This window comes from Corvus hawaiiensis, chromosome 21 (assembly GCF_020740725.1).
Source record: "Corvus hawaiiensis isolate bCorHaw1 chromosome 21, bCorHaw1.pri.cur, whole genome shotgun sequence".
Classification (NCBI taxonomy): domain Eukaryota; kingdom Metazoa; phylum Chordata; class Aves; order Passeriformes; family Corvidae; genus Corvus; species Corvus hawaiiensis.
The window spans coordinates 4,354,709-4,381,850 of NC_063233.1; the positions used below are offsets into that span (position 1 = coordinate 4,354,709).

The window sequence follows — 27,142 nt, forward strand, 5'->3', positions numbered from 1 at the left end:
GAGATGCAGCTTGTCACGCACAAGGGCTGACCCAAGTCACCTGTCCACCCTCGCAACGCAGCCGGCACCGCTCCTGCACCGACACAAATCCCCTCACGCCCACTCTGTCTAAGCCAGGAACAGAAAATCTGGTTACACGAGGAATTTTAACCTCCAGCCTGAAACCAGCCCAGTCCGTGCGTGACCTCTCCAAGAAGGGCCCCAAGCATGCTGCTTGCAGAGTGACCTGGAAGCAGCACTTCCATTTCCAAAGCCCCGGGATGTCCTGGCAGCAGCCCTGCTGCTGCTGCTGGATGCCCTGCCCAGCACCCTGTCCCGAGACAGGCGTGTGCAGCTGATTTGGGGGCGGCACAAGGGTTAACTCCGCCCGGAAAATTCCACTCCTAAGCAGATAATCTCTTCTGTGCTGGGGATACACACACACCACCCGCAGCAGCCCGGCCTCCCGTGGCACCATTTTTGAGCAGCTCTTTCTTTGTGAACTGCTAATCCCCGGGTGAGCCGCTCTAACCCCATCCCTCCTGCCGCCCTGGGCTCACCTCCACCCCCACCTCCCCGCCGGGGCTGCACCCCTCCGCCTCCCCCTTTGGCAGTGGGGTCTGCAGGGTGACCTAGAGCCTGGGATGAGAGGCTGGTAAACCAGACACCCCTCAGCTGGCAGCCACGGGCACGCGTTCAAAATCGCGGTAGTTTAATCCCATTGACTGCTTTGTAGCTTGTGTCCAAAGCCGGACTTTCTGTACCGGGGAGTCGCAAGCTTTGCTCTTCCTAGGCACTTCCCTGAAGCTTGTTTACAAATTAAGCTGCTTGGATTCCGCCCCATCCCTTCCCTGCCAGATTATTAAACCCTTGCATTTTGCTACAGAAATGTATTCATGTCCGCAGCCCCTAACAGCAGGAGCACAGCAGCAGCGACCTGTGTGCAGGGCTGCGAGTGCATTATTGATTCAGGACTAAGAAAATGCTTAGGAAGTAGGAAAAGTGTCCTGCTCTCTAAAAGCTTGTGCGCCTTGTAAGCTCAATACATGCAGCCTTTGCAGAGAGGCTCGCTACGCCGCTATTAATAATTTATTCTGTAAGAGAGGCTCTGATAGTTTGAATGGGGGAGGGCAGGACGCAGAGCCCGGGGGTGGGAAAGGGGAGGGAGCGGAGGCTCTGCTGTGCTCCTCAAATGGAGGTGCGGATATTCCCCAGAGCCTTTGTGGAGGGGGCACAGTTGGGTGATGGGTACCACGCCAGCCCCTGATCAGGGCTCCTGCAACTGCTGCATTAAGCACTCTGCCCTTGCTGCTGTGTGCAAAGCATTTGGCTGCTTTATGCTCTGTTTCAGGGGAACAATTCAGCAGGTGCCTGTTGGAGGTTTGGACTGAGTTGTGCCAGCGCAAAACGTGTCCTGGCTGTCCCTGAGGGCAGGACAGTGATCCTCCCCCTTGACAGGGCTCCCCAAACCTCCTGACTGGCAGCACTACAGAGCTGAAGCAGCTGACTCAGCCAGCAGATGGGGAGTTACAAACCCTTTGGCTGGGAGTAAAAACCAGTTGAATCTGTGCTAATTCTCCCTTTGGGACATGGAGGTGTCAAGGCAGGACTGGACACAGCGGTGGCAGCGTCCACGTGGAGCTCAGCAGTGAGGGAGCAGAGACCCCACATTGCTTGTGCTGGATGTGCAGCAGCTTGGCGGAGGCTGGAGTGGTGGCACCGTGTGTGGAGCCCCTCGACAGAGGGGAGCAGAGGGAGGGCTGCTGCCTGAGAGGCTCCTGCATGGATGTGAACCAGTGGGAGAGGTGGGAGCCGGCGGGGATGAGACCCAGCGTGGTGAGACCCAGCCTGGTGGCTCTGCAGTGCTGAGCTCCTGGGCCAGCAGCCCCGGCTAGGCCCCTCCTGTGGCTGGAGCCTGCCGGGGGATGGCTGAGAAATGCAGAAATCCACCCCGGAGCCAAAAGGCAGAGGTTCCCCTAAGCCTGGCCGTGTGTGGCACAGAGCAGATGTCAGAGGCACCGGTGCCAAACGCTGGAGCAAGGGCAGGGCAGGGCAGTGGAGCAGGGTGGGAGCAGGGTCAGCGCTGCAATGTGTCCCCTCTGGGCGTGCTGGTGGCCCTGCCTGGAAGGGGGGGGATGAGTGGGAACCTCATGGGACATGTCTGAGGCTGCAGGGGATGGCTCATCTATGTGGGGAGAAGGCTGCAAGTCCAAATTGCTGTTTGCCGGGGCTTTGCAGGCATTCGCTTCTCCCCAGAGGCATCTCCAGAATGGTCACCCAGCAGTGCTGTGCAGTTTGGGGAGGAAAAAGCCTCTTTGGTGTTTTCTAGCACAGAAACCTGTGTTTTGTGTTGAACTACCTGAGTAACTGGGTCAGCTGAAGCTCCATGTCTCAAAAAACTGATGGTAAAAAGGTGGTTTGGGATCTGAAACTAAGGTTAGAACTGGACTTCCACTCAGGGAAACCAGAGCATGGTAGCAGAGCACTCCTTCCAACTCAGGCAGGATTTTCTGTGGGGAGAACTCCTTTTAAAGTTTAGTGGAAAATCATATTTATGCTATAGAATACAATGCAAATTTTAAAATAATAAATAAATAAATAAGAAGGATTTCCCTGAACACCTCTGGCTTCAAAAATTGCCTGTGGAAACCTCTGGTACCTGCTATATGAGTGTAAGGGCTGCTGTAAGATCTGCTCTCCCAGCTCTGACCACACTTCCCAGCAAGTCTTCAGTGTCCGTTCTCTTCTGCTTTTCCCATCTGGACACTGTTCCCTTTGAAGAGCAAAGCTTTTCTTAAAAGTAGTTTACTCTTTGAACACCTTCAAGGTGGGGGAAAACTTTCTGCTCACTGTACCAATTAAATCGGCTTGACAGCTTCATTTTTATCACCGTGCCTTTTCCATCAGCAAGTGGAAATGATCCTCGTTAGGGGAGTAGCATCCCACTTTACAACAAGATGAATCCCGAACTGGGCATTCAAGGAAATTGTTACAGGCTGTTGAGGGAAAATCCCGTTTGCTCAGCATTCCCTAATTTAAAGCTGAATTGTATTCTTTCATTTTTCTGTGAAGCCTTTCCTTTTAAAACACCAAAATGCTGCCACACTCCGGAGTAGCCTCGGTGGCAGGAGAAGAGCAGTGTGTAATTTGCTGAGCAGCTAATAATGTACAACCCAAGGGTCTGGCCCCAAGGGCAAGGAGCCACTGATCCCAGCTTCAAACAGTGTCCTCTGCAGCAACCCTGATGCTGAGGAGTGATTAAGGGTGGGAACAGAACCAAAAGGCTCCAGCTCTTTCTCCCACACTCAAAAGCAGTGTCACAACAGGTGCAAGGGGTGGGTTGGGAAACCTTCCTCTGGGTGGAAATGGCAGCAAGTTGTCTTTTCCAGGCTTTCCTCAAAGGAAAGGGGAGCATTTTCCAGGTGTTATTTTAACATACTGGAGGCTTCAAGGGGGAAGAGGGGCTGTTGGCACTTTGCAGCTGTGAAAAGAAAGTCACATCTTTCCGTCCCTACAACCCTGCCCGGGGTGTCACAGGTGATTTGACAGCAGAGAGTGACTTCCTCGTGCTGCTGAATTTTGGCATAAAGGCAAAGTGATCGTCCCCAGGGCCATATGGGTTCCACAATGAAGGGCAAAGGGGAGTTCCAACTTCCTCTGCTATGGCCAAGGATGGGTTTGCAACCAGCAGTGGGTAGCGCTGATTTATTCAAGGAGGAGGAAGAATATCCGCTTTTCTTGGAAAGGATTTTCCATTGGACTTGTACACAGGCTCTGCTTAGCCCAAAGGATGTCCTTGAGCCCTAGGGCAGTCAAAAGGCTGAGAATACCTTGTGCTTTGCCCCCTGGTTATACTTGAGACAAGATAGAACTCTGGTGGGCTGGGAAAGGGCTGTGGGTCTCTGCTCAGGGTACCAGAAGGGATGAATCCATCCTTTAACCACCAGATCACGCTGCATCTTTAAAAATGCTTTTGGTAGAGCACTGCTGAAGCAACTCTTTTTCCTTTCTTCCTTTAAAAACTTTGGCTTTTCCCTTCTTATTTGAAAAACTTTTGGCTTTTAATCATCCCTAAACCCACAATCCCTTGTTTGCACCTAAACAGGTGTATGAAGATATGGCTGGGTAGAGTTGTATGAGATGGGCTAAGAATGCAGGGAAAAGGGTTCCTTAGCCCAAAGGTTTGTCTGCTTTTTCCAATTTTAGCACCGAGTCCACAGGAGAAATAATCCTTCAGTACAAACCTTATAACCACATGTCATTCAGAAAAGTTTAGCTAAGAATTAAACCAAACATCCAATTTGGCTGCATGTGTAATGAATAAATAAAGCCTTTTCCTTTCATGTACCTGTGCCAAAGTCAACAAGCTCTATTAGCTGATGAAACAATGCTGACGCCAAATAAAAATACCCCTGACCCATCAATATGGGCTGAGAGCTCGGCCCTGCATCAAAGAGTGTTGTCAGAACAAGAAATACTGTCTCAACACCTTTGTGGGGGGGAAAAGGCTCCCATTCCTGCATCAAGGTGGGTTCCCTGTGCTCTCACTGGGATGTCAAGGAGCAGCAAAACCATCCCATAATGACCGCGTGCTATGGACACCTCTCCTTGCTTCTGCTGGAATGATTTGGAAACCCCTTGAGCTGCAAACCTATTTGGAGCTGGGACTTTGGTGTCTGCTTGCTCCCCACTGCATGCCCCGTGTGTGAATTCCCAACAAAACCTGAGGAATTTTTATCCTGTGTGTGAAATGCTGACGCTTGAAAGTGAAACTCCCAAAGGTCCCTGCTCCGTATCAAAGAAGTGCTTCAGCATCTCAGAGTATCTGAGCACCTGGGAGCAGCCTGCCAGCTGTGCCACCCTCCTCCTCCTGCCCAGGAGGGTGGGAAGGTGAAGGAACACCACATCTCCCCTCTGTCCCATGTGGATGTGCAGCTTGGCCATTTCCCAGCTGTGCCTGCCCTGCAAACCCCTCTCCTCTGAAATCCACATTCATCTGCTCCGTGCCATGCCCTGTATGTGATCTTTGAAGTCTCACCACTCCCTCGACATCCTTGGTTAAAAGATCTGTTCCCTATTAGTCTTCAGTCACACTTTCAGTTTCATTCAGGCTTTTATTTACTTATCCATCTGTCTTCCTGCTCCCACCACTCCCCCTGCCCTGCCAGGCGGCAAAGTACAATTCATTTTTCAGGTGACCCTGCCACAAAGGCATTGACATGAATAGGAACAGGTACAGAAACTGTGGAAAAAGGAAACCCCTTGACTTTAATAAGCAGCAAAACGCTTCCCAATGAGAAGGAAGCAGCCAGATGTGACCAGAATTGCTACAAAACACAAAGGACGGTCCTCCAAGTAATTCCTGCCATCTCTTGAAGCCTCCTCGTGCAGGAGTGTTGTGAGCACTGCTGGAGCTGTGGCAGGGCAGTGCGTGGTCCTGTGGGCTGTGCAGCCTCGCAGGACACACTCGCTGTCTGACAAGGTCCTGGCTGTCACCAGGACTCTGCTCCTCGCCTGCCCACAGCGCTGCCCTGCACAGGGATATGGTGCAGCTCATTCCTGTCTGGCTGCCTTGAGCATGGAGGGGTGTTTTTGTGTCTTTAGTTTTGATTGCAGCTGTCTGAGCAGGGCAGGAGCCCCACTGGGCTGTGCTTAATTCTGAGTAACGCGAGTTTAACTGCACGGACAGTCCCCTGCTGTTTTGAAAGACACCTAAGAAAGCAATACAGTCACCGTAAGAACTTCTCTGCTGGAAAGCCAGGCTCCTATGAGAACCCACCTGTTACAAGGAAATAATTAAAACCTGAAGAGAAAGGATAACAGGACACCAAAAGGCACCTGAGCAGGTTGGCAGCGAGGAGCTGCTCCGGGTTTGTGCGAGCTGCTCACCCTCCCCTCTCGCAGCGAGGGCCGGGGCTCGGAGCTTGTAATGATCCGTGGGCAGAGACATCGATTTTTGTCCAGCACTTCCTTAGTGCAGGGGGAGCAGAACTCCGCTCACATCCTCTGCGGGCACCGCTCCCTCTCCCTGCACGTCAATAGGTGTCAAGTCACCACCCAGCACCGGCAATGGAAGGGCCATTTCTTGCTGATTCCACTTTCCACTGACCATAAGGGGATGCTCAGCAGTAAGCGGCCACATGTCATTCTCGGTGATAGAGGCCATGAAAATTTACCTTGATGGCCTCCCAGCCCACACCACTCCAGTCCTAAGGCTGGATTGGAGCCTGGATCTCTCCTGCAGCCAGCTCCTGCTCTGTGCACTGAGTGCTGGGTGGGCTCCTTGCTCACCTCAGCAGGGCTGCTCTTCCTCTGCTTCGTTTTTATAACTCTTTAGTCCTCTGGAGAGAACAGCACTGGTGTAAGATGGGGGAGAAAGGGCCGTGAATACAGTGGGATTTCACAAACCTATCCCAAAAAATCTAAAAAATACCTTGCAACATATTATTCCTGTTCTTAGCCTGGTTCTTCACCAGGGAATTGCTCAGGGATGTTGCTGTGAGTGCTGGTTTCTGTTTTGGGAGGCGAGAGCCAGGCCAGGCTGGGGTGAGGCAGGGACAGGAAGCCAAATCCATGTTTTGCATTTGTGCAGCTCTCATTCACGGCTGTACACGGTGTTTGCAAGTGTTAGAGCACATGGCAGGCGTACGCTACAAGGAAATACTGCTGGTGCCCAGAATAGAAAGATTTCAGCTCAGTATTGACTGAATCAAGAGATGCAGAGAGCTGATTGCAGTTTGTGTCTTTTGCTTCCTTGGAGGTCAGTGGAGCTGAAGTCTGGAGCATCCTTAACCAGAGAGGGTTTGCAAGGAGCTGCACTGAGTGTAGTGGAAGCAATCTGGTGTTCTCCGTTTAATCCTTCTGCAGTCAGTCAGATAAATGGAAATACAGACTGACCCATCAATAGTTAATGGTTTTATTTGCAACCTTGGACTTAATCTTTCTTTTCAAATGATCTTTTAAAAGGAAAAGTTGCTACTTATCTGGAATTAGTGGAAATGTCTTCCCTGGTACTAATGAGAGCCCTGAGGCTGGAGGGAACTGGCTAACTACTGGCAGCATGTTCTGATGGTCATAAATGTTTGGCATTCCTTGGTGTCAAAGAACATTTTTCTCTTGGATTTTCAAGAGGTGCCCTGAGCTGTCTGGGCCCAGGGTATTTATTTGGTGGCAAACTGAGGCATGGGGTAGCCCTGGCAATAGAAAATGGGACTCCCTCCACTGATTTAGAGGGAGAATCCCCCTTCTTGTTATAATAAAACTCTATAAAATAAACTCTTTTAGAAGACACTCCTTGTCCAGTGCTCAACCCAGTGGAAACCCTGCCAGCATGGGCTGGCTTGGTGTCTGTCCCTTAAATGTGTGCTTGGACCACTCCTGGGGGACCTTTGGGAGGGGGCATTACTGTTTTGCTCTTTGCTTTGACCCCTGAACTCTTTAACAATGTAAAGCCTTGTGAATTATAAATCAAATGTTCCTGCTGAGCTTTGTGGTGCACGGAATGAAATGCAATGATTAATATTTAAGAGAAAATAAGTTAAAGATTTTAACTACAAGGGCAAATGTCTGTCCACAGAGCCCTTTCATGTGGAGCCTAGAAGAGAGGGAGAACCACATTTTCAGGGGCTTTAGTGAAATTTGTGGCTGTCAGACCAACTGCCAGAGCTGTGGGTGTGCAGGGGCCAAACTACCCCACTGCCCTGCCCTTCACTCTGCCTCGAACTGAGACCACACACCCATATGCTATGAAATCCCAGTGCTGGAGCAGCCCTTTGGGATGGGACTGGCGAGCACACCCCACACGCTTTAGCAAGTAGAGGAGCAGCTCACGTCGTGTGCTTGCAGGGGCAGGGCTTTTCCAAAATCCAGACCTTACCCGGGACTTGTTCAGTCCTCCCTGGCTCCTCCTCACCCTCCCCTCAGCATGCCAGCACCATCCCTGCCGCAGGACTGGCACAGCACCGGCATGGGCAGCGTGCCTCCTCCCCTCTTTGCAGACTGAGAGCTCCAGGCAGTGGCTGCTGTGGCCACCCTGACCCAGAATGTCCTGACAGTGGCACCTGGGCTGGACACTGCCTCCAGCCACCAGCAGAGTCTGTTCTAAGCCAGCAAATAAGGAGGGAAACACTTACATGGGTGCAGAACCTCTCTGGAGGGTCCCCACAGGTGATTCCTGCCGGGTCCACCCGCACGGTCACGTAATCCTTCATCCGCATGGCCTTGGGCTGACAAGCATAGAACTCCCATGATGGGCCATCGTCCGTGGTCACCCAGGACTTGCAAATGTCATACTGTCCCATGGCCAAGGGGACACAGTGCACGAGGAGAGCAGCCAGGTAGAGCATGGCAGCTGCGGCCAAGCGCGGGATCCCTGGGCGAGGGCAGTGCCGAGAGTCCCGAGGAAGGCAGCTACTGGGCTAGGGGTGGCTCTCGGGATCAGCATGGAAACTCCTCATCTAAAAATGCTCCAGTCGAAGGAGATCCAGACGGTAACAGGGATGACCCCACTCTGCACGCTGTATCTGGATGTGGAAAGTTCCTCTCGGCATTGGAAGCCAACTTTGCAATTCACTTGATTGGGAAAGTTTTGGCCAGAGTTGCTGATCAGTGGTCAAAAATCTTCCTTAACCTCATTTTTCCCCCTTTTATTGTACGAAAGGTCTTCCAAATCAGCATGAAAATATCTAGAGGTGACTCCAGTCAATCAATACAAAGATCAAGTTCTGAGTTGCTGATGAAATTTGATAGGAGTAAATTGGAGAGGCCGTGAGATGGTGCTGGATCAGGTTTTCCTCAACCTTCTGGTCTGCTCCAAATGCGTCGCTGTGGAAAGTGCCTTAACCTGTGTCTGCCTTAATTATTGGGGTGTTTGAACATAGCACATAAAATAAATAGAGCATCTGGTCATGAGTACAACTCTGACAAGACAGACTGCTTGGAGCTAAAATTCCTTTTTCCCGATGGATGGTCGTGTCAGCGTGAACAGCTCGGGTGCCCAGATGCACGGTGGTCCCAGCAGGTGCTGGGTGGTCACTGGGGTGACTGGGGCAGGGCTGGCCTTGGCTTCTCCCACTGCGTCCTGTGGTGGCGGCGAGGATTCCTGCCCCACTCTGCCTTCTGGCGACGGAGCACCAAGTTCCCAAAGCCTTCAGCTGCAAGCCATGGGGCTACCTGAGGTCTCCTCTCTCTTTCATGGTCAGGGCAAAGGCAGAGCTCATCAGCAGGAGGGACCTGCAAGAAATTGGAAGACAAATTAGGTGGGAGCGAGAGGGGACAGTTGGAGTAAGAGGACTTGTACGAACAGGGGTCCCTCAGGAGGCAGAGCCCTCAGCTGGGCTTTCCAAGCCACCAGACAGGTTTTTGTATCAGGGAGATATACAACTTTAATAAAGAGCAATCCATAGTAAGATGCTTATGGCTTTTCTGCTGTCTGGGAGAAGGGAAGGAGCGCTGCCCAATTTAAGGTATCTGCTTTGCAACAGCAGCTGGACAGCAGGAGCTCTAATGGGTCTTCAAATAATATCAAGAAGCAGCTATGGGTCATTAGAAGATGGGGAATATGCAGACACAGAGTAGGGACAGACAGACAAATTGATAGTCCTAAAAAGATAAGCAAATAAATAAGACAGCTGGAGAGACAGATACATTGTCCAGCATCCCCACATATGATTTATCTGAACAATAACATTTAATAAAAAACAATTTAAAGTCCTAATAACATTTAGGTTCACCTAATACAAAGAGCAATGACCTTCCCAGTATTCATTTCAGGTTAGAACAACATTTCTGCAATTTTGTTGTCTTTCCAGTAGAGCTATAAAAATTGTAAGTAATTACAAAACAAAATGACAAAGAACCGAAGCGGGGAGGGGGAAAAAGTCAAACTCTCTCTCAGCATTAGATTCAGGAAGGAGAGCTCATCCGAGAAGGTGGAGGCACATATCCAGAACAGAAATTTACCTTTGGATAATTCCCTCTCTATTTGTTTCCCCAACTTTTCTTCCACAATTGAGGCATGTCTGCTTCAACAGCATGCTTAGCGTTTGCTTTCTCAGGAAGCTCAGTTACTAAAGCTCAGAAACTCCAGGTTAACAGATGCATTGATCCGCGTTTGGGGGCTTCACACCGCTCTGCTACCATCTCCATTTCCCCCCTTTTTGCTTGAAAGATTGCTGATTGAGATGAATGAGTTCAGAAAAGAGAAGCTGTCTCTCACGCTTCATTGCCAGCTCTCAACGAAGAGCCTGTTATAGCTGTGTTGGACCTGAATAAACTCCCAGAAAAAGAATAGACTGGCTGCTATTTTTATATTATGAGTAAATGTAGTAAAAATAATAAGCCAGTGTGACACAGTGTTTATAAGTCCTACTTACATCAAAGCTGTCTTTTCAGTTATAACAAGTCAGTTCCTAATTATTACATCAAACTGGTCACTGCCAAGTGCCTGATGACAGCGGAGAGTGAGAGACTCCGCTATTGTGTAGAAAACAAGCAGGGAAGTTTTAATGAGGACTCCAGTGCTGTTAAGTTTATGGATCTATTTTCATAGCCTCAACAATTATATCTTGCACTTGAATGGCTGTCAGGGAGAAACCCAGGTAGAAAGGATCTATAATATCTATTAGTGTCTTGTTATGCTGGCTAAATGTCACGGATTCCCAGGGAAATGAACATTTGCTGGGAAAAATGCATTTACTGTCAGTCCATCAGCCAGGCAAGCAGGTTTGGGGCGAAGTCTGTGGCTCAACACTTACTTAGCCAGTCCAGTCCCTTTGCAGTTGGAGTGTTGCTCTGGAATGAGCCAACATACTGCAAACGGGGCAGAGAGGCTCCCCGAATTAAAGGTTTCACCCTGCTTGATTTGGTTTGATTCTCAGACAATAAATCTTCACCTGATATTATTAAGAAACTGGAGTTCATGGGAACAAATAGAATCGATGCTCTTTGTTCTCTTTGAAGAGTACTCAGCACTCACTGGGGACTGATAGCCAGAGTATTAAAAACACAAAATTAGATTGTGTCTTGGCTTAGCTGGCTCCAGTTTTTTTTCTTATTATTGGATTAACACCCTATTGAAATAAAGGGACAACGCTGAGCAACAACTGAGCTGCTCTCGGATTAAGAGCAGAAAGTAAACTCAAGGAAGGAGTTTTTAATTTTCTCTCAGAAGTGTTGCTCTCCCCACGAACTCTTCGCTCTCCCCCCGCTCTCATGGAGCGGGAGTTGTTCTCCTCTTTCCCACGCTGACCATCCCTTCCCCGCGCCCTGGACAGCGAAGTTGGGGACACCCGCGGGGGGACGGGAGCCCGAACCCCGCGATAACGCTGCGCGGCTCCCAGCTGAAAACCTGTAAATCGCACTCGCATTCCACCTCTCTCCCTGATGGATTCGCGGTTCCCGGCAAAACCCGATGCCGCTCCCGCTCCGCCCCATCCTCCCCGGTTTCTTTTACACTAAAGGACTTTGGGGGGGCTGCACGGACCGGGGAGGGAATCGGCGGGGCAGGGGGAGCCGGTGCCCCCGGGCTGGGGGAGCCCCCCGGCTTCCCAAACTCCGAAGTGGGAAAATAAACCCCATCCCGCGGCGGGGAGACGGGGATGTTCTGGGGAGGGGGACAGAGAGCGGGACACCCCAGGAAAGCGTGGGAACAACTTGGGAGGCGCGGGGGGAGCCGCAGCGTTCGGGGCTGGGGCAGATGCCGGCGCTGCCCGCCCCCCCTCCGCCCCCGCTTTCCCCCCATCCCCGGCGCTGCGGGTCCTTACCGGGAGGGAGCTCTGCGGCGCGGGGCTCCCGGCGGAGCAGCGAACTTCGGGGCCGGGGGAACCCCCAAAACACACCCTCCAGCCCAGCCCTGCCCTGCCCTGCCCAGCCCAGCCCAGCCCAGCGCGGCGGGCAGGCGCTGCGCCGCCGGCCCCCAAGGGCAGATGGCCGGGGGAGCTTTGTGCAATCCCGGCTCCCCTCGCAAGTTAATGCCGAGGCTGAAATCCCTTTTGCTCTCACTTTCAATCACAATCGGAGCTTTTATCTCCGTGCCTGATCCCGGCTGCGTAACTTCCTCTGTGCAGCTTTAGCACACACCATCCCACCGGCGGCAATGGGCTTCTTAAAGGTGCAGGAGGAAATGCAGGGGGGGGAGGAGGAGGAGGGAGGGAAAACCACCCGAGGAAGAGGAGGCTGCGAGCGGGAGCCTTCAGCCCCGGCGGCCCCGCGGCTCCCGGTGCAGCATCCGCGCCGTCCCGCTGCCCCCGGTTGGATAACGGCAGCCGGGAATGCCGCTCCTCGGGGCTTCTCTTTTATTTTTTTCCTTTAAGAGCTTAAAAAAAAAAAAAATTAAAATCATGAGCTCATGTTTGCTCGAGAGAAAAAAAAAAAAAAAATCTCCAGTCACGAGGGTTTCCCCACACGTGTAAGTGCTCGCTTGGTGTGCCCTGAATATTTTGGGGAGGCTTCTGCTGGCGAAGATGCTGTAAATGAGGCTGCGTGCGTGTGTGTTGGGGGAAGAGGGGGTGGTTGGAATTAATAGGATAAACAAAGCAGGAACTCGGAGATGGGGAAATCAGATGGCAGGGAAATGCTTGATACTGGTGGGATTGTGCTGTGAGATTTAACCGAACCAGGTTTTGCTTTGGAAAGGGGGGGGGGGGGGGATGAACATGTTGGGCTGTAAGGTGTGACAGCACCTTCCAGCACGGGGCTGGAGGAGCAGCTGGGGTTGCTTAGGTCAACTCTGTGGTGTCCATGCTGAGGGGCAGAGGAGGCTCCAGCTGTACACAAGGTGCATACAACTGTGCCAGGTAAAGGTCCCAAGTTTTCCCTGCACCAGGCAGCTGCTGAAGACAGAATTCCTGAGCAGTGACAGCTTTTTGACACGTGGATAAATGACAGTTCATGGATAAACGACAGTTCATTTATGGGGAGGAAAACCAAGGAATCACTACTGCATCCTATGTACATGACCACCAAAAAATGAGTGCTCCTTCCTAACCATGAATTCAATAATTTTTAATCCAGAAAATGTGTTCTCCATCTTACAGGTGGTTTGAACCTCCTGGACTCAGTATTTTGTTACATGGTTTCCTTTCACCCATTGCCCTGAGATCTCTGTGTGGGCTCTCCCATGTAAGAATCCCTGGAAAACACACGATTCATCCTGCAACCAGACTGAGGTGATTTAGAGCTCTTCTGGGAAACGTTTCCCATATTCTGGAGCGTAAGTGAGATTTATGAAATGCTGGCATTGTGTCTTGACTGTGGCCCAGCCTAAATGCGACGCTGAGGCACAGGGTGGTCTTTACCTGCAAGGATGTCTTTGATTCTGGCTCGGTTTCCACTCCAGGACACGGTCTGATACTTTCCACATGGTAACTTCTTCTGTAAACACTTATTCTACAGCAGCAGTAAAACTTAAGTGATAAGCACTGGCTGGGAATCCAGGGCTGGCTAATATTCCTGGATTTCACGTTGTGCCTTTAGGTCTGCTCTGTAGTAATGACTCCCCTGGAAATTCCCCACGTCTCACTTATTACTTCTTTATTAGTTATTATGGTACAGTAACAGGATAAAAAGGAGTTGGTATTTCATTTTCATTCCCTCTAATAGCCACGGCAAAGACCAAGTGGTGTGCTGATTATTGACATCAGAGTTAAGTGATATGCACGCATCATTAGGTTTCAATTGGAAAGAATAACAGCACAGTGTGAGTCGTCACACTTCTAAACTCCGTGGCATTTAAGGAAAAACCAAAGTCGTTTTTCACAGCCCTGCAAGCTCAAAAGATCAGAAGCTGGCAATAATACTTGTATAGACACAGGTAAAAGGCGCTAGCTCCAGGCAAAGCACCGGAATTAACTAATGAGCGTAACCCCCTGGAGAGGCCGGCAGCAGCTGTGGGGTTTGTCCAAGGTTACACAGCGATTCAGGAGACCCAGGAGCAGGCTTGGAGGATGGGAAATCACCCAGCTCCTGGCAGGTCTGGCTCCGATGGTCCTGATGCTGGGAAGGAGGGGGATTGTCTGTGGCACTCACAGAGCCGGGAGCCTGAAGGAAGCGACAAAGCAGTGGCAGTGGTGCTGTCACAGGCAGGAGGCAATGGGGAAGAGTTGGAGTCATCGTTTAATTTTAGACTATTTGCATTCTTTTACCCAAGCACATTTTGCAAATACCTAATGTTGGGTACAGTTTTCTTCTGGATGAAATTTCTGTGAGGAGGAAAAATGGATGTGTTTTTCCTCGAGGGGACAGCTGTGCTCCCTCCCTCATGCCAAGTGCTACCTCCTCACACGAGGAGAACGTGGTTGAAAATCAATGGGTCTGCATGGAGATTTAATTACTCCAGCATAGGCAGGGGTGGAGAATAAGGCCCTTAATATTTAATACAGCCTCTGCCCCCAGAGGGATCCCCAGGGCTCAAGGGCCAAATGTAAGCCCATTAAAATCAGGTGTAATTCTATTGACATATGCGGGCTCGCACCTGTTTATACCAGGGCTATCTCTGGCTCCCTAAATCTAAATGGCAAATGGTGCTTTTGACATGCGCGGAAGACGAGGGAAGTGTTTTCTGACTTGGGATGATAGAGGATGTACTGAAACAACAGAAGGTAAACGTGACACCTCGCAGTCCCCGCTCGCAGTGGCGATGCGCTCGCTAACACCTCAGCTGAGCTGAGCCTGTGGAGAGCGATCCGAGATCACTGCCAGAATAATAACCAGGCTTATAAAGGATCTTTCATTTGAGGATACATATTGCTGTATCCCCTATAACAGCAACGTGTTCTTTTTATGCTCCTTATCTAGCAGCGTGCGGCCAAGGGTGTCAAAGTGCCTCCTGCAAGTGAGTAAGCATTTTATTAGGTGGAAACACACGGCTTGGAATTGTGCTCCGAGCCCAGGAGCAGGTGAGGGACCCCTTTGTGAGGGGTGAGATCTGCCAAGCACAGCTCTGCCCAAACCTTGTTCCAGTGGTAGCTTTCTCCAGCTCACCAGGACCTCTGGGGAGAAGTTTGCCAGGAAAAGGGAGGAAATGACTTAAAGGTGCTTTTGTTTGGGATGTTACAGATGACGGAGGCAAAGCCCAGCCAAGTGAACCTCGCACTTGCAGGGGGGATTTGTCTCATCTCACCACCCTTGTACTGCCCTTTTGTTCTTAGCAAGCTGAATGTGGAGAAAGCTCCCAGCTTGATCAGCATGGGAAGGTTTGTGCTTCCCAGTTCCTCGTGCTTGGTGCAAAGACAAAATCATGGAGTTTTAGAAGGCAGAGAGGCATAATATTTTGTAGTTAGGAGAAATGCTGGAAAACCCACACAAAGACTGAGGAACTGAGCACCAGCCAGCTCTGGCACACGCAGGCCGAGAGGGTGGGTGGGGGGCATTTATTTCCTTGCCCTCCCCACAGGCTGCTCTGGCCTCAGCGCCAGAGCCGCAGCCGCTCCCCGGCCCCGCTCCGAGGCACACACAGACCCGGGGAGCAGGAGAGCCGAATGCTTCAGTCCCTGGAGTACTCCACATTTTTCTTCCTTTGTGAAAGCTGCTGGGGAAATGGCAGGGAGCATCTGCTCTGGGAGGGGAGGCTTCCCCGGCTGCCTCCTCCCACCCTCCCGCACAAGACCTCGGGATGCATTTTCTGCAGCTCAGCCGGTTTCTCAGGGCCCTGAGTGAATTTTGCCCTCCCTGATTAGATAACCAAAGGAGCAGTGACTTACTCTCCAGAGAGAAGATGCTGTCTCTTTCCTGCCAGAAGGACAGCTGGAGGGAGGGTGGGATTTTCAGCATGCAAGCACTTAGCCAGATCAAGGAAATGGGATGCAAAGCATTTTAGGCTAAGAAAGGTTGTTGTGCAGGGAAACATGAGGCTGCTGTTCTGTTCGGGAGATAACGCTTCTCAAAATGCTCCTGTGTGCCAAACTGCAAGCCTTGACTACAGCAGGTCATTGCCTCTTTAAGGAAAACAAGCATGACAAGTCAGAAAAAAACCCCATCACTGTCTCTGCTGAAAAACTTTGATCATTTAAATATTATTGATGTGCATTAACCCCAGCAGAGATGGGCTGGGTGATGGGAAGTGCTTCACCTTGACACAGAGAAAATATGTTGCTTTCTGCTGCCTTGTCTTTTGTTTCAAATATCAAATAGGAGCCCAGCCAAGTGAATCAGCTCAGGAAGCATTTCGGATGTATTTGATTTTTGGGGAAGGTAGAGCTTTCCTCATCTTTACCAGCTGTGGGGGTGTAAGCATGGATAAAAACAGGAGGACTGTTTAAAGGAGGGATCTATAAATAACAACCCCTCAGAAGGGGAACTTTCCTTTTAACTTACTATTAAAGTGGAAGTGTTTGGAGAATATACAGTTTTGGCTCCGGGGATCTCCTTGGCTGAGCCCTGTGAATTCCTCTAATTCCTGCCTTAGAGAGTGTCTGGCTTTAAAAACAACTGCTGCTACCCCAAGGAGGACTCACCTCAATCCTGTGGATGGATTCCTGTGCTCGGGGAGGGCAGCACAGGGAGAGGAGCTCCCTTCCCAGGGCAGGGCTGTGTTCCCTCAGCAGCTCAAGCCCTGTCCTGGGAGGAGACGCCTTCCACAAAGGCTTTTTAACATGAGGAAGGAACATGTCACTTCTAATGGAGCTGACAGCAGCAGGGAGGGGTTTTAGGTTAGTGGCTGAAGAACACACTTGTAATGAGTGAAGTAATTGAATAAATGCTGACAATTTGATGTGGAAAATGCATGATCAGCTCACTGTGGAAGGTTGACTTATTCTTTTTTCCTTCTTTGCTTGGCACTGGGATAAACACATTCATTCTCACCCAAGCAGGTGATGTTTTCAGCAGCACAGGACCGGCAGACCCATGCACATGTCCCCCTCCCAGGCACACACGTGCTGATTCCCAGATAATTGACCCAGTTATGCTAATATGCTATTAATAAATACATATGTAATAAATCTCAACACTTAACATTTTCTTGGGTCACGTGCTGGTTGAACACTCCCTTCAGTCATTTCGCTGGCTCCAGCTCAGAGCACAGTCCCTGTGCTCCTACTAGAGAGAAGGGTGCCAGTCCCTGGGTAGTGCCAAATGAGGCCCACCCCAAGTGGCACCAAGAGCTGATCATGCAGGAATCACTGGGATTTCAACTGGCTTTTCAGATCCCAAGCACAGCTAATAAACTGTGGATGCAGACAGCAGAGCTGACATAATCCAATGCAGTGACTTTCCCTACCCAACCATCATCTCAGCTCTATGCAGATGGAAGCTCAGTGAATTTCTTGTCATCAAGCCCCCAGTTTTAGCGTGACAATGGGAACAGCATCATCTGTGTCATGTATGTTGGAAGCAATGAATAGAGAGCTGAGCTCACTCATCTATTTGCATATTGAAGATATGGAAAAAACTCCTCTTGCTTACTCTGCTGCCTACTCAAATATCTGTGAATCAAGGAGGAGAATAAGGGCCCTTTTTGTACATCAGATCCCCGTGTCCTTGAATAAAATGATTGCTCAATCCAGCCTTCTGGGATGAGTGTGAGGCTCAGAACTAACTGCTGCCAGGAGCTCTCCATATCTGCAGGGTGGTGGATGAAGGAGAGTTCCTGGATTAAGAATGCTCATCAAGGTGGATACTTTGACTTTATGTCATCAGGGCACCTTCTCCCCTCCACATCCGAGTCAGCACTTGCATATCTGGGGCACGGAGGTTTGACCTGCCAACCGTTAAATAAATCACAGCACACTCCCCCCAAACCATTAGCATGGAACAGCACACACCCAAGGGAGACGAGCTAAGGACACGGCAGTGCATGGGAACAATGAGCCATAGGAGCTTTTCCCTTTTGGATAGAGTTGAAAGAGTTATTTATTACAGAGAACGTGGAATAGCAGAACACAGCAGCTCATCCATATCCTGTGGAGGCATTGGGCTATGACTCCATAGCCAAGGCTGAGCTCATGTTTGGGCTTGGCTCTCCCAAGCCAGCTCTGGATTACCTTCTTTTTCACTCCAACAGCTAGTTTTCCTCGATGTTATATATGTCTTAAGCAGTAGAAGTGAGATCCAGATCAGGCTTTAAGGGATGGCATTTACATGTTTTTTCTTGTGCTTCTGGTATTAATTTCATATGCAGTGGAAAAGTAATATCCTGTCTGTCACTAGAGAGGAAGAGATGTGCATGCGTGTATACGCACAGTCATTGCTAACTGTTGAGCTTTTTCACTCAAATTTCGTTTTGGGGAAAATTTCTAAATTAAAATGAAAACCGGCCACAGAAACGACGAATGTGAAATACCAATAAGGCCAAAGCATGAGATGTTTCCTCTTGTTTTCGTAACTCGTGGTCTTTGTGTGTAAGAGTGTATTGCATGGCAACTGCATTCACGCTTCCCTTTAATAAAAGATCCAAGCAGATGGACTCACTATTAACGTGTATCCCTCAGATTTGCATATTTCATATTCATGCCAAGATGGCACTGAGCTCACATGGGATGAACGAGGCTGATATAAACACAATTGCACCAGATTAATGCAGTGATCAAAGAGTATTGTCCCGGCATCCCTGTTAGGAATCCAGTTTAATATTAGTTATTAATATTGTTAAACTCCTACCGGAGTCAAATTAAGGTCTTCCAAATACAGTCAGACAGGGCTCTTAGGTACTACAAGTTGATGAATATGTTATGAATTCCTGAGAGAGAGGGCTAAGAAACAACATTTGCATCTGAGCTGTGAAGAATCCAATGCTGGAAATGTGCAGACCTCGAGCTTTGGTCAAGCGTGCTGTGTAATTAGGACTCGCTTGAAATTCAGATCTTATCCAAGATCTGTATCTGAGTTTCTCAGAATTCAAGTGCAATCGCTTCTAGTCAGAAGACAAGCCTATCTGTAATATCTCATCAAATATTAGGCATTACAAAGTGGTATTCTGGAGCCCAAAATATATTTGATCGCATTGTTCTAGTCCATTAATCAAACACGGCGCTGTACATACTAATAGGATCAAACATTAGGAAATATTTATGAATGAGCGTTGTTGTGACTGCAAAAATTAAACACAGCAGGTTTTAAATACACAAGATCTCAAAAAGGAAAACTTGATTATCTCCTACATATCTGGTGCCAAATTCAGAGTGAATTTTAAGTGAATCTTAGGTAGCTTGTGCTTGAGTAATTTATACCTCCTTGCAGCTCCCTTTAGAGTGTAAATTTTACCTGCTCCCACCTCTGCTGAACTGACCCATTGCTCCAAGAATGCCAAGAAAGTGAGGTAGCACCAGTTTTGGAGAGGGGCTGTGCACCCACAGTGTGATGGTACTCAGGGGGTTCAGAGCTCAAACCCAGGTGCGATATCCCTGATTACGTTCTGCCTCTGCAGCTCTCAGTGGAAATAAACCCTTGCTTACCAACAGGAGCAGTAATGTGATGGTATTTCCACTGCTTCTGGGGCTGGGTGGAGTCTGGACATGGTAAAGTCCTGGATTATGGGAGTTTTATCCCTTACTTCAAAGGGGACAGAATTTTGCTTGCTAGATCCAAAGGCAAGGCATGGCAGTGGCATGAGGGATGCGGTAGCCCCACAAGCTGTGGTTTTGTCGAGGATAAATCATGTCAAACCAATCTAATTTTCCTGTGGCAGGGCAGCAGGTCTCTGAGAGGGGAGGAGCTGCTGCTGTGGTACAGCTTGACTGCAGTCAGGCTTTTGACTCTCTCTCATGGGGTGTTCCAGGAGCAAGGTGGGGGAATATGGATGGGGAGAAATGCTGCAAGGTACCAAACCAGCTGGGCAAACACCCTGAAAACTGTTTGCTGTTGGCTGTCCGAGTGGAAGGATGGCTTCAATACGGCGCTGGAGGGGTCTGTGCAGGCTCTGGCATTACTCAATATTTTCATCACTGACTTGGGTGGTGGAATATGGAGGAGACTTATTGCATCTGTTGACAATACTGAGCTGAGAGGGGCTGTAAGTGCTTTCAGATAACAAGAGAAAGGTTCAGATATCTTAACAAACTGAAGAAACAGGCTGGAAAGAAGAGATTGACGAGAGCAAAGCTGAATGTATGAGAACTATTGAAATGTGTGTCCAGAAATGGCTGCATAGGCAGCATTTCTAAGAGAAAGGGACAATACCATGGGCTAGAAGTTAACCCTGAGCCAACTGTGGTGCCCTGGTGTTAGCAAAGCAAAGCTGACACTGCTGTACATAAAGAGAGTGTGGTGTGGTGCATTGGTACCTTGCTCCCATCTCTGCTGAGTTTTGGGGAGGAGCAGTTTTGTCACCAGACTTCCAGAGAAATACAGAAAATTAAAAGAACGGTCTAGAAAATAAACCTCCCAAGAGGGAAAGAACTGTGGTCCATTGCCTAAGGCTGATGAAGATACAGTAACAATCTCCCCAAATATAAAAGATGCTACAAAAGTAATGAGCTGTTGCTCACAGACAGAATTAGTGGAATTAAACTGCAGAAAAAGCAATTTGGGTTAGACTTTGGGGGAAATGTTCCATCTATAAGAATAGCTGACACCCAGAACAGACCATCTGGGGAGCTTGTGGAATCTCCTTTAAAACCTCCATGATGAACAGGTCAGAGCAACTCTCCTGTCAAGACCGATTTAGGCAGGGTTGATCCTACCCTGGGGGAAGGAGATGGACTAGGTGACCTCTCAAGATGCCTTTTCCTCTTATTCCCTGTGGCTCTGTGTTTATTTTGTGTGGCGCTGATATTGCGGGAGCGGAGAGCTTGATTCTGCATATTGGGTAAACATTTTACATTTAAATTGGGAAGTTGTTTACTTGTCAGCCCATTGTTGTTTCAGTTTAAATTTCACTAATTTAAGTTGAACACTGAATTATAAATTACAGTGATGGTTGTATGAGGACTGTCTGAGGAGACAGGTACTGAAACCTATTAATCTATTGATCACATTGATTGGAGTGTTTAACTTAGAGTAACACGTTCCTGTTTTTAAATATGTTTTAAAAGACTTTTTTTAAAACAATTTTGTTTTATCACAGTGCAGGAACTCTCCTCCTCTCTGATAGGTGTGTATCCTTAATCAGGCATGTGGAAAAAACACAATATTGGCATATAGGGGAGATGCAGGATGAAACCTTTGCTACCATAATGAAAGGAAACCATCAGGTTTTAAATGAAGCCAGGCAGGGGTCTGGCTGCCAATTAATGAACACATTATTGCTAAGTGATAGATTTAAAAAAAAAGTTGCTGAGTTCTCATAATGGTTCTCGCTCCCCTTTCCTCCAAGCCTGCACGTTTACTGGGAGAGAAGCCCGTCCAGCAGTGGGATGCAGCAGTTCACGGCCTGGCGATGAATAAGGATCCCAGACTGGAAGGGGGATCTACGACAGCAGAATGTAATTCCACAAATTAATTTGCTCAGGACCCGGGGGTTGGCACTAATTTTGCACTAAATACCAGGAGAGCTTTAACGACCACAAATAGCAGACACTTCAGTTTTTGCTTCGTCCCATTCGGAAGTCAAAACTGCCAGGTTTACAGTGCCCTCTAGTATCGCTCTGGAGCATTAGCTTTGCTTGGCACCTCCGAGCTGCCACATCGCACAGCATCGCTCACTTACCGCAGTTTTCCTTCAGCGCTTTCGCAGCGGAGCCGCAGCGCTGGGAGAGCGGAGCGGGGCTGAGCCGGGCTGTGCTCGGCGCTGCTGGAGCCAAGGCCCTGCCTTCCAGCCTTTCCTAGGATAAAGAAGCAGGTGGAGTTAAAAATGCGTGCTCTGCTTGGAGGGTTGCAGTGAGCAGGCTGCTTGGAAGAATGAGGCTTGGAAGAATATGTTCCTGCCCATGGCAGGGGGTTTGGAACTAGACGATCATTAAGGACCTTCCCAACCCGAACCACTCTGTGACTCCTTGTTCAACAATTCGTGCCAATTTGGCAAAGTGATGTTAATAATAATTTGCCTTGAAATGGTACTTTGCAGCTGTTGCTGCAGAACCACTAACTAGCAAAATGCTGGGCAAGGAGAGGGAAGGACAAAGGAGAAAAACCTGAGTCATATGAAACCCATTAGACATTACCCAGGACCACAGCCCAGCCAGCTGAGGTCACTTAACACAAGGACTTCTCAGAGCTGTGACCTTCAGCCTCCTACGGATCTCTCCGTGGAGCAGATGCGGGAAAATTCCTTGGTGGACTAAGATGTGGCACCTGCTGTAAGAGTGGGCACATTTATAAAGCACCTCTAAAGATTCCCAGCTGCTGGAGCAGCCTTTGGAGCCTGCCTTGGTAAGATTGAGCCGATGTCGTGCGGGATTTCTGCTGCTCTGAGTGGTGCCTTGGGAAAGGTGTTGTTCCCATGGAGGCAGAGGGGAATCTTAAACTCCTGCTTGCCTCCAAACATGCTGTGCCTGCGAGTTCTTCCTCAGAAAACCCTTTTCACAGGAGTGGAACTTGCAGTGATTTGTAAAAAAGCTGCCTAGGTCGTTGTTAGTCTAAGAAGTCATCCCAGTTCCTGTCAGTGAACGAGCTGGTCCAGATGATGCCCGTGGTACATTTTCCTTACAGGGAGAATTAAGCAGTGAACTCCAGCAGGCACAATCAAGCTGGTGGTACATGGAAGTTATTAAGTTTACGTTAACTATGGAAATTTAGGAAATGAATTGTTAACATCCATCTTCAGATTTTTCATATCATTTTTTATGGCTGCTGATGAGATTGTCACAGACAAAAACTGGCATAAAATGGATCTCCTTTAATACCCAGCAGTGCTTGCACTTTCTTTGGAAATACACAGCCAGAGGAGAAAGCTTCCTGTCAACTTAGGCATCAATTTCTGGTTGCTTCACTCGCTGGGTTATAACTGAAGTCACTTGAGTCACCTCTTCCTGATGGCACTGCAGAGACCAAAATCTGGTTAATAGAAACCATTGTTACTTTTTGAGAAAATAAATAATTCTTCCTGGTTTTGAACCATGTGTGAGGGTATCACACAGATAAAAAATGAAAATATTATGTGAAATAGTAACCAGTGTGTCTAGAGGACTGGAAGAAGGTAGAAAAAGTGTTATTAAAATTAAATCATAGTGCAAGTAGGAGGTGTAAAAGGTACAGAGGAATCATAAAATGAGACGATTGGTGTCTGAACTGAATCTTATTTTTCTTACTGACTTTCAGAAACCAACCATTTGAGATAGTTTTCCCTCTCTTTTGTATTGAGGTCTGTTTGGTACATGTAGGTGGGGTTGTTTTCCATCGTGTCATTCCTAACTGCAGGACAAAACAGAGGATGTACAGGCATAATCTGCATCCCAAACAAATATTGTCCCTCCATACCCCCTCAGATTTGTAGCACACTGACAATTTGTGAAGCACAGGTTCTCTCTCATCAAAATATTTTCATGCCCTCTCACGAACTGTGCCTTCAGATACTGACCTTTCTTTATTGCCAATGTGATTTCCACACTTGGAGCCACAAGAATCTGAAATAAGAGGTCTGGAGCTCTTCTGCTTTAAATTCTTCCTCCTGCAACTGGTGTGCTAGAAATGAAGGACTATCTCATTGTATATGCAATATGTAAGTGGTTTGACAAGGATGTCTCTTTACAGCTCAAGTGTCAGCTCTGGATGGATGGATCAGGGGTCTTGAAAGACACACTACACATCTCTGCATCACTGTTCATAAAAACTTTACCAAGTATCTCAAATTCCTTGCACAGCAATACAAGCAATTGTGTCAGCTTCTCAAGGGCACTACACCTTTTTGATAATGAATATATTTAAACAAAAGCGAACAAAACTTCCCCACCTTTGCTGAATATAATAGAAATGCAGCTTTATACTTTCATATTTCATGGGACATGAAGGTTCATCATTTATTGAAAATAAGATGTGGACCTTCAGTAACATCCTGTCTGGATTTCATTTTCAGAGTGAAATGCCTTTCTGGTAAAATACAAGAAAGTGCTTTTCTCAGACAAAACCTTGTGTTCCAGCTGTGTTGCAGTATTCTCCTGACTACTTTCTCCCTTTTGCTGTGCTCTCTGTTATAGCTTATTTTGCCAGCTAAGAAACTTCCTTTGCAAATCTGTTTTCTCCTTCATATTTAAAAATTATATGGTTCATGTGGGCCAATTTCCATAAGCCTTCAGGGACTTCAGATTTACTGTTATTCCTCACTGGCCAAGAGACAAATTAATTTGATTAGAGCTCAACCCTCAAGAGAGAATTTTGAGGGAAGCAGAGTCCAATTAAGGAATACCTGGGGTCAGCTAATGAGTGAACACCCCCCTAAGGAGTATTTTCTCCCTCTTCCATGAGCTTAGCTCACTGTACATCAGCAACATCTCCAGCTCCAGATGTCACAGGACTTCTCCACGCAGCAGAAGGATGAGGTGTGTTCTGCTGGAGAGCTCATGGTCTGCAGTCACAGGCATGGAGATGAGTGAGCTGATGAGGAGGCAGCTCAACATCAAACCCCAGGCACAAGAACCCAAGGAAGTGGCTAAAAATTTCTCCTGATCCCCATTCTATTGGACAACCAACCAATGCCAAACAATGCTGAGGACTGGGGACATTGAATGAAGAATAGAGATGGCAGACAACACTTTCTAGCAACAGGGAGAGCAGAACAACTGTCATCAGTTTCTGAGGCAGCTCTCTTGCCTGCAGTACTTCTCTGACATCCTCACTGAACTGTGCAATGGATGCATTCCCAGTGGATGAGGATGAGACCATCTAATCCATGGGCAGCACCCGCAGCACCTTGCAAAGTGATATTTGCTGTTCTCACAACTAATGCGAGTGCTGGGTCTGGCTGGAGGACAGATGTCAATGGAAACCTTCTGTGCTGCAAAACATTGTTTGGATGGCTCAGAAGCTCTGTTTCTTCAGAATAAATATCAGATTAATCCAGGGGGATTTGATTGGAGGCAGCATGCTCTGGGAGATGCTGGCTGTAAGATGAGATATGGAACTGAAATGTACTTGTAACACCTACTTGTAATATTTTAACAATTCAGCAACAACTTTGTAAGGCAGGTTATTAGCTGGACGGGACAAAGCAATTTCAGCCTGAGTAGCTGAGTTCTCTCACTATGAACGTTGCCCCTGCATTTTTATTCCTGTATAATATTCGTGACTTGATTTCTTGCATTGTGTTTCTATGCATTATTAAACACCCACTATTTTCCACTCCAGAAATGGCTGCATTTAGATTTAGGTGAAATTTTGGTGGAGAGATTAATCTGCAAAAATGCTATGTAAGTGCAAAGTGTTAATTACTACTCCTGTATTTTCAAGCTCAGGACCCGTGGCTTCAGGAATGGAGTTGGTGCATTGGCTCACTAAGTTACTGAACACTCATTTTCTCCCTTTGGAAGAGCAACTCGCTCCCCCTCTTTTCTCTTTTTCTTCTCCTTTTTCTTCCCTTTTTGCCCAGATGCAATGATCAGATTGTCTGTCCTCTTTCTCATTGCAAATTGTCTCCTGAATACTGAAAGATGGCTTGGGAGGTTTGTTCAGAAGATTAGCATCCCTTCCCAGAGCTGTCCCCATCTGTATTCACATTTATAAATCCATGGAAAGGACCCTAAAGAGCAATACAGAACCTGATGATGCAACAAGCCAGGAGACACCAAAAAAAAAAAAAATTAGGAATAATAGCCTGCTAAGAGGACAAAGATAATCAATACTAATAGCAAAGCTGAAGATTTTAAAAGCCTCTCAATGAAGTCAGGCACAATGCTACCAGGCAGTCAAAGAAAAATGAAGTGTGCCTGCAGAGAGGCTGGGGGCAGGTCAGAGAGAGGGCAGACCCTGTTTTGGGAGGGTCTTGGCTGGGTCAGTTCCCCTGGATGCCCTCACCCCCAGTAACACAGCCAAGCTGGTAAACAGAAGGGAGAGCAGTGATGGGCAACCAAACACAGCCACATCAGCCAGTCCAAGTGCAACCAGAGGAGGGTGTGTAAGTCACAGAATCATAGTCACAGAGTGATTTGGGTTGGAAATGGACCTTAGCGATCATTTTGTGCCAACCCCCTGCCATGGGCAAGGACACCTTCCTCTAGACCAGGTTTCTCCAAGCTGGCCTTGGACACTTCTGGGGATGGGGCAGCCACAGCTTCTCTGGGCACCCTGTGCCAGAGCCTAACCCCGCTCACAGGGAAGAATTTCCTCCTAATATCTGATCTAAACCTACTCTCTTCCAGTTTAAAGCCATTCCCCCTTGTCCTACCACCACATGCCCTTGTCAAAAAAGCCTGAGAGGACAGAGCATCTCTTTGCCCTGTGCGTCAGCACTGGTGCCTGGCTGTGAGCTGCCTGCGAAGAGGAGGAAGGTTGCTCAGCTGCTGTAGTTCTGCCAGTCCTTGGCCCCTCTACTGAAACTGCTACAAAAGCAGAAAATCACTTCAGCCAGAACTAAAGGCAGCAGCAGTGCTGTGGAGCTGTGCTGGGATCGTTAGGGTGGTTAATATTCAGCAGGCATATTGCTAAAAAGGCAGTGCATGCTAAGGAAAAAAGCAACAAACCCCAGTGCTGCACATAGGTCCTTCTGGCAGAGATATCAGCAGTGACAATGTTGTTTGTACAACAGACAACTTGTATCCCCTAAGAGCAGACCCACTGCCACGCCACATCTCACTGAGGTCATGGTTGTGAAAGCAGTCCTGAATAACATGGGACATCTGCAAGCCGATGAAATAGTGATTAAATGCTTTTTACTGCTTTACTGGTCCTCAGGTGACTTCTCTACTTTGGCACAAAATATTCTGGTCAAGCTGATGATGTGGCTTTGGTCAGGGGTCCAATATAAATGGCACTAAGCAGCACCCAAGCCTGTACATCCACATACAGATACATATTTTACAAGAAGCCTCATTTAGTTCATAAATAAAAAAGGGCCTTAAGGAACTCTTTCAGAAGGCCCCCAGTTGCAGAGAAAGGCTGTCTGTCATCATGAATGCAAGGTGGCTGTAACAGGAAATTTTCAATGTATATAGAGGCTCAGTAATCCAAAATGTGTTATCAGGCAGAAAACCCAAATCCCTGTAAAGGGCCATCCCTTGCTATAATGCAGGTCTTTTCTATAATAGAGTCAGCTCTGATATAGGACTATTGCTGCACTGCAAGCTGCAGTAAATATTAATGTGTCAAACTGGATGCCACCTCTGTTTCAGGATGGAGGCAAAAGCCAGCCTGATGGAGGATG

General features: G+C 48.3%; 1 protein-coding gene across 3 annotated transcripts in view; it reads right to left on the minus strand.

Annotated features, from left to right (window-relative positions):
• Positions 1 to 12,214, minus strand: part of NTNG2 (netrin G2) — a 47,473-nt gene extending 35,259 nt beyond the window's left edge. For 2 of the 3 annotated variants that reach the window (XM_048325079.1, XM_048325078.1), the window contains exons 1-2: positions 11,742 to 12,214; positions 8,112 to 9,210 (exon numbers count right to left, since the gene is read on the minus strand). In XM_048325079.1, coding sequence (XP_048181036.1) covers positions 8,112 to 8,324 — 213 coding nt within the window. In that variant the 5' untranslated portion in view covers positions 8,325 to 9,210; positions 11,742 to 12,214. The remainder of the gene's footprint in view (positions 1 to 8,111; positions 9,211 to 11,741) is intronic. The other variant, XM_048325080.1, reaches the window with a different exon arrangement.
• Positions 12,215 to 27,142: the final 14,928 nt, after the last annotated feature.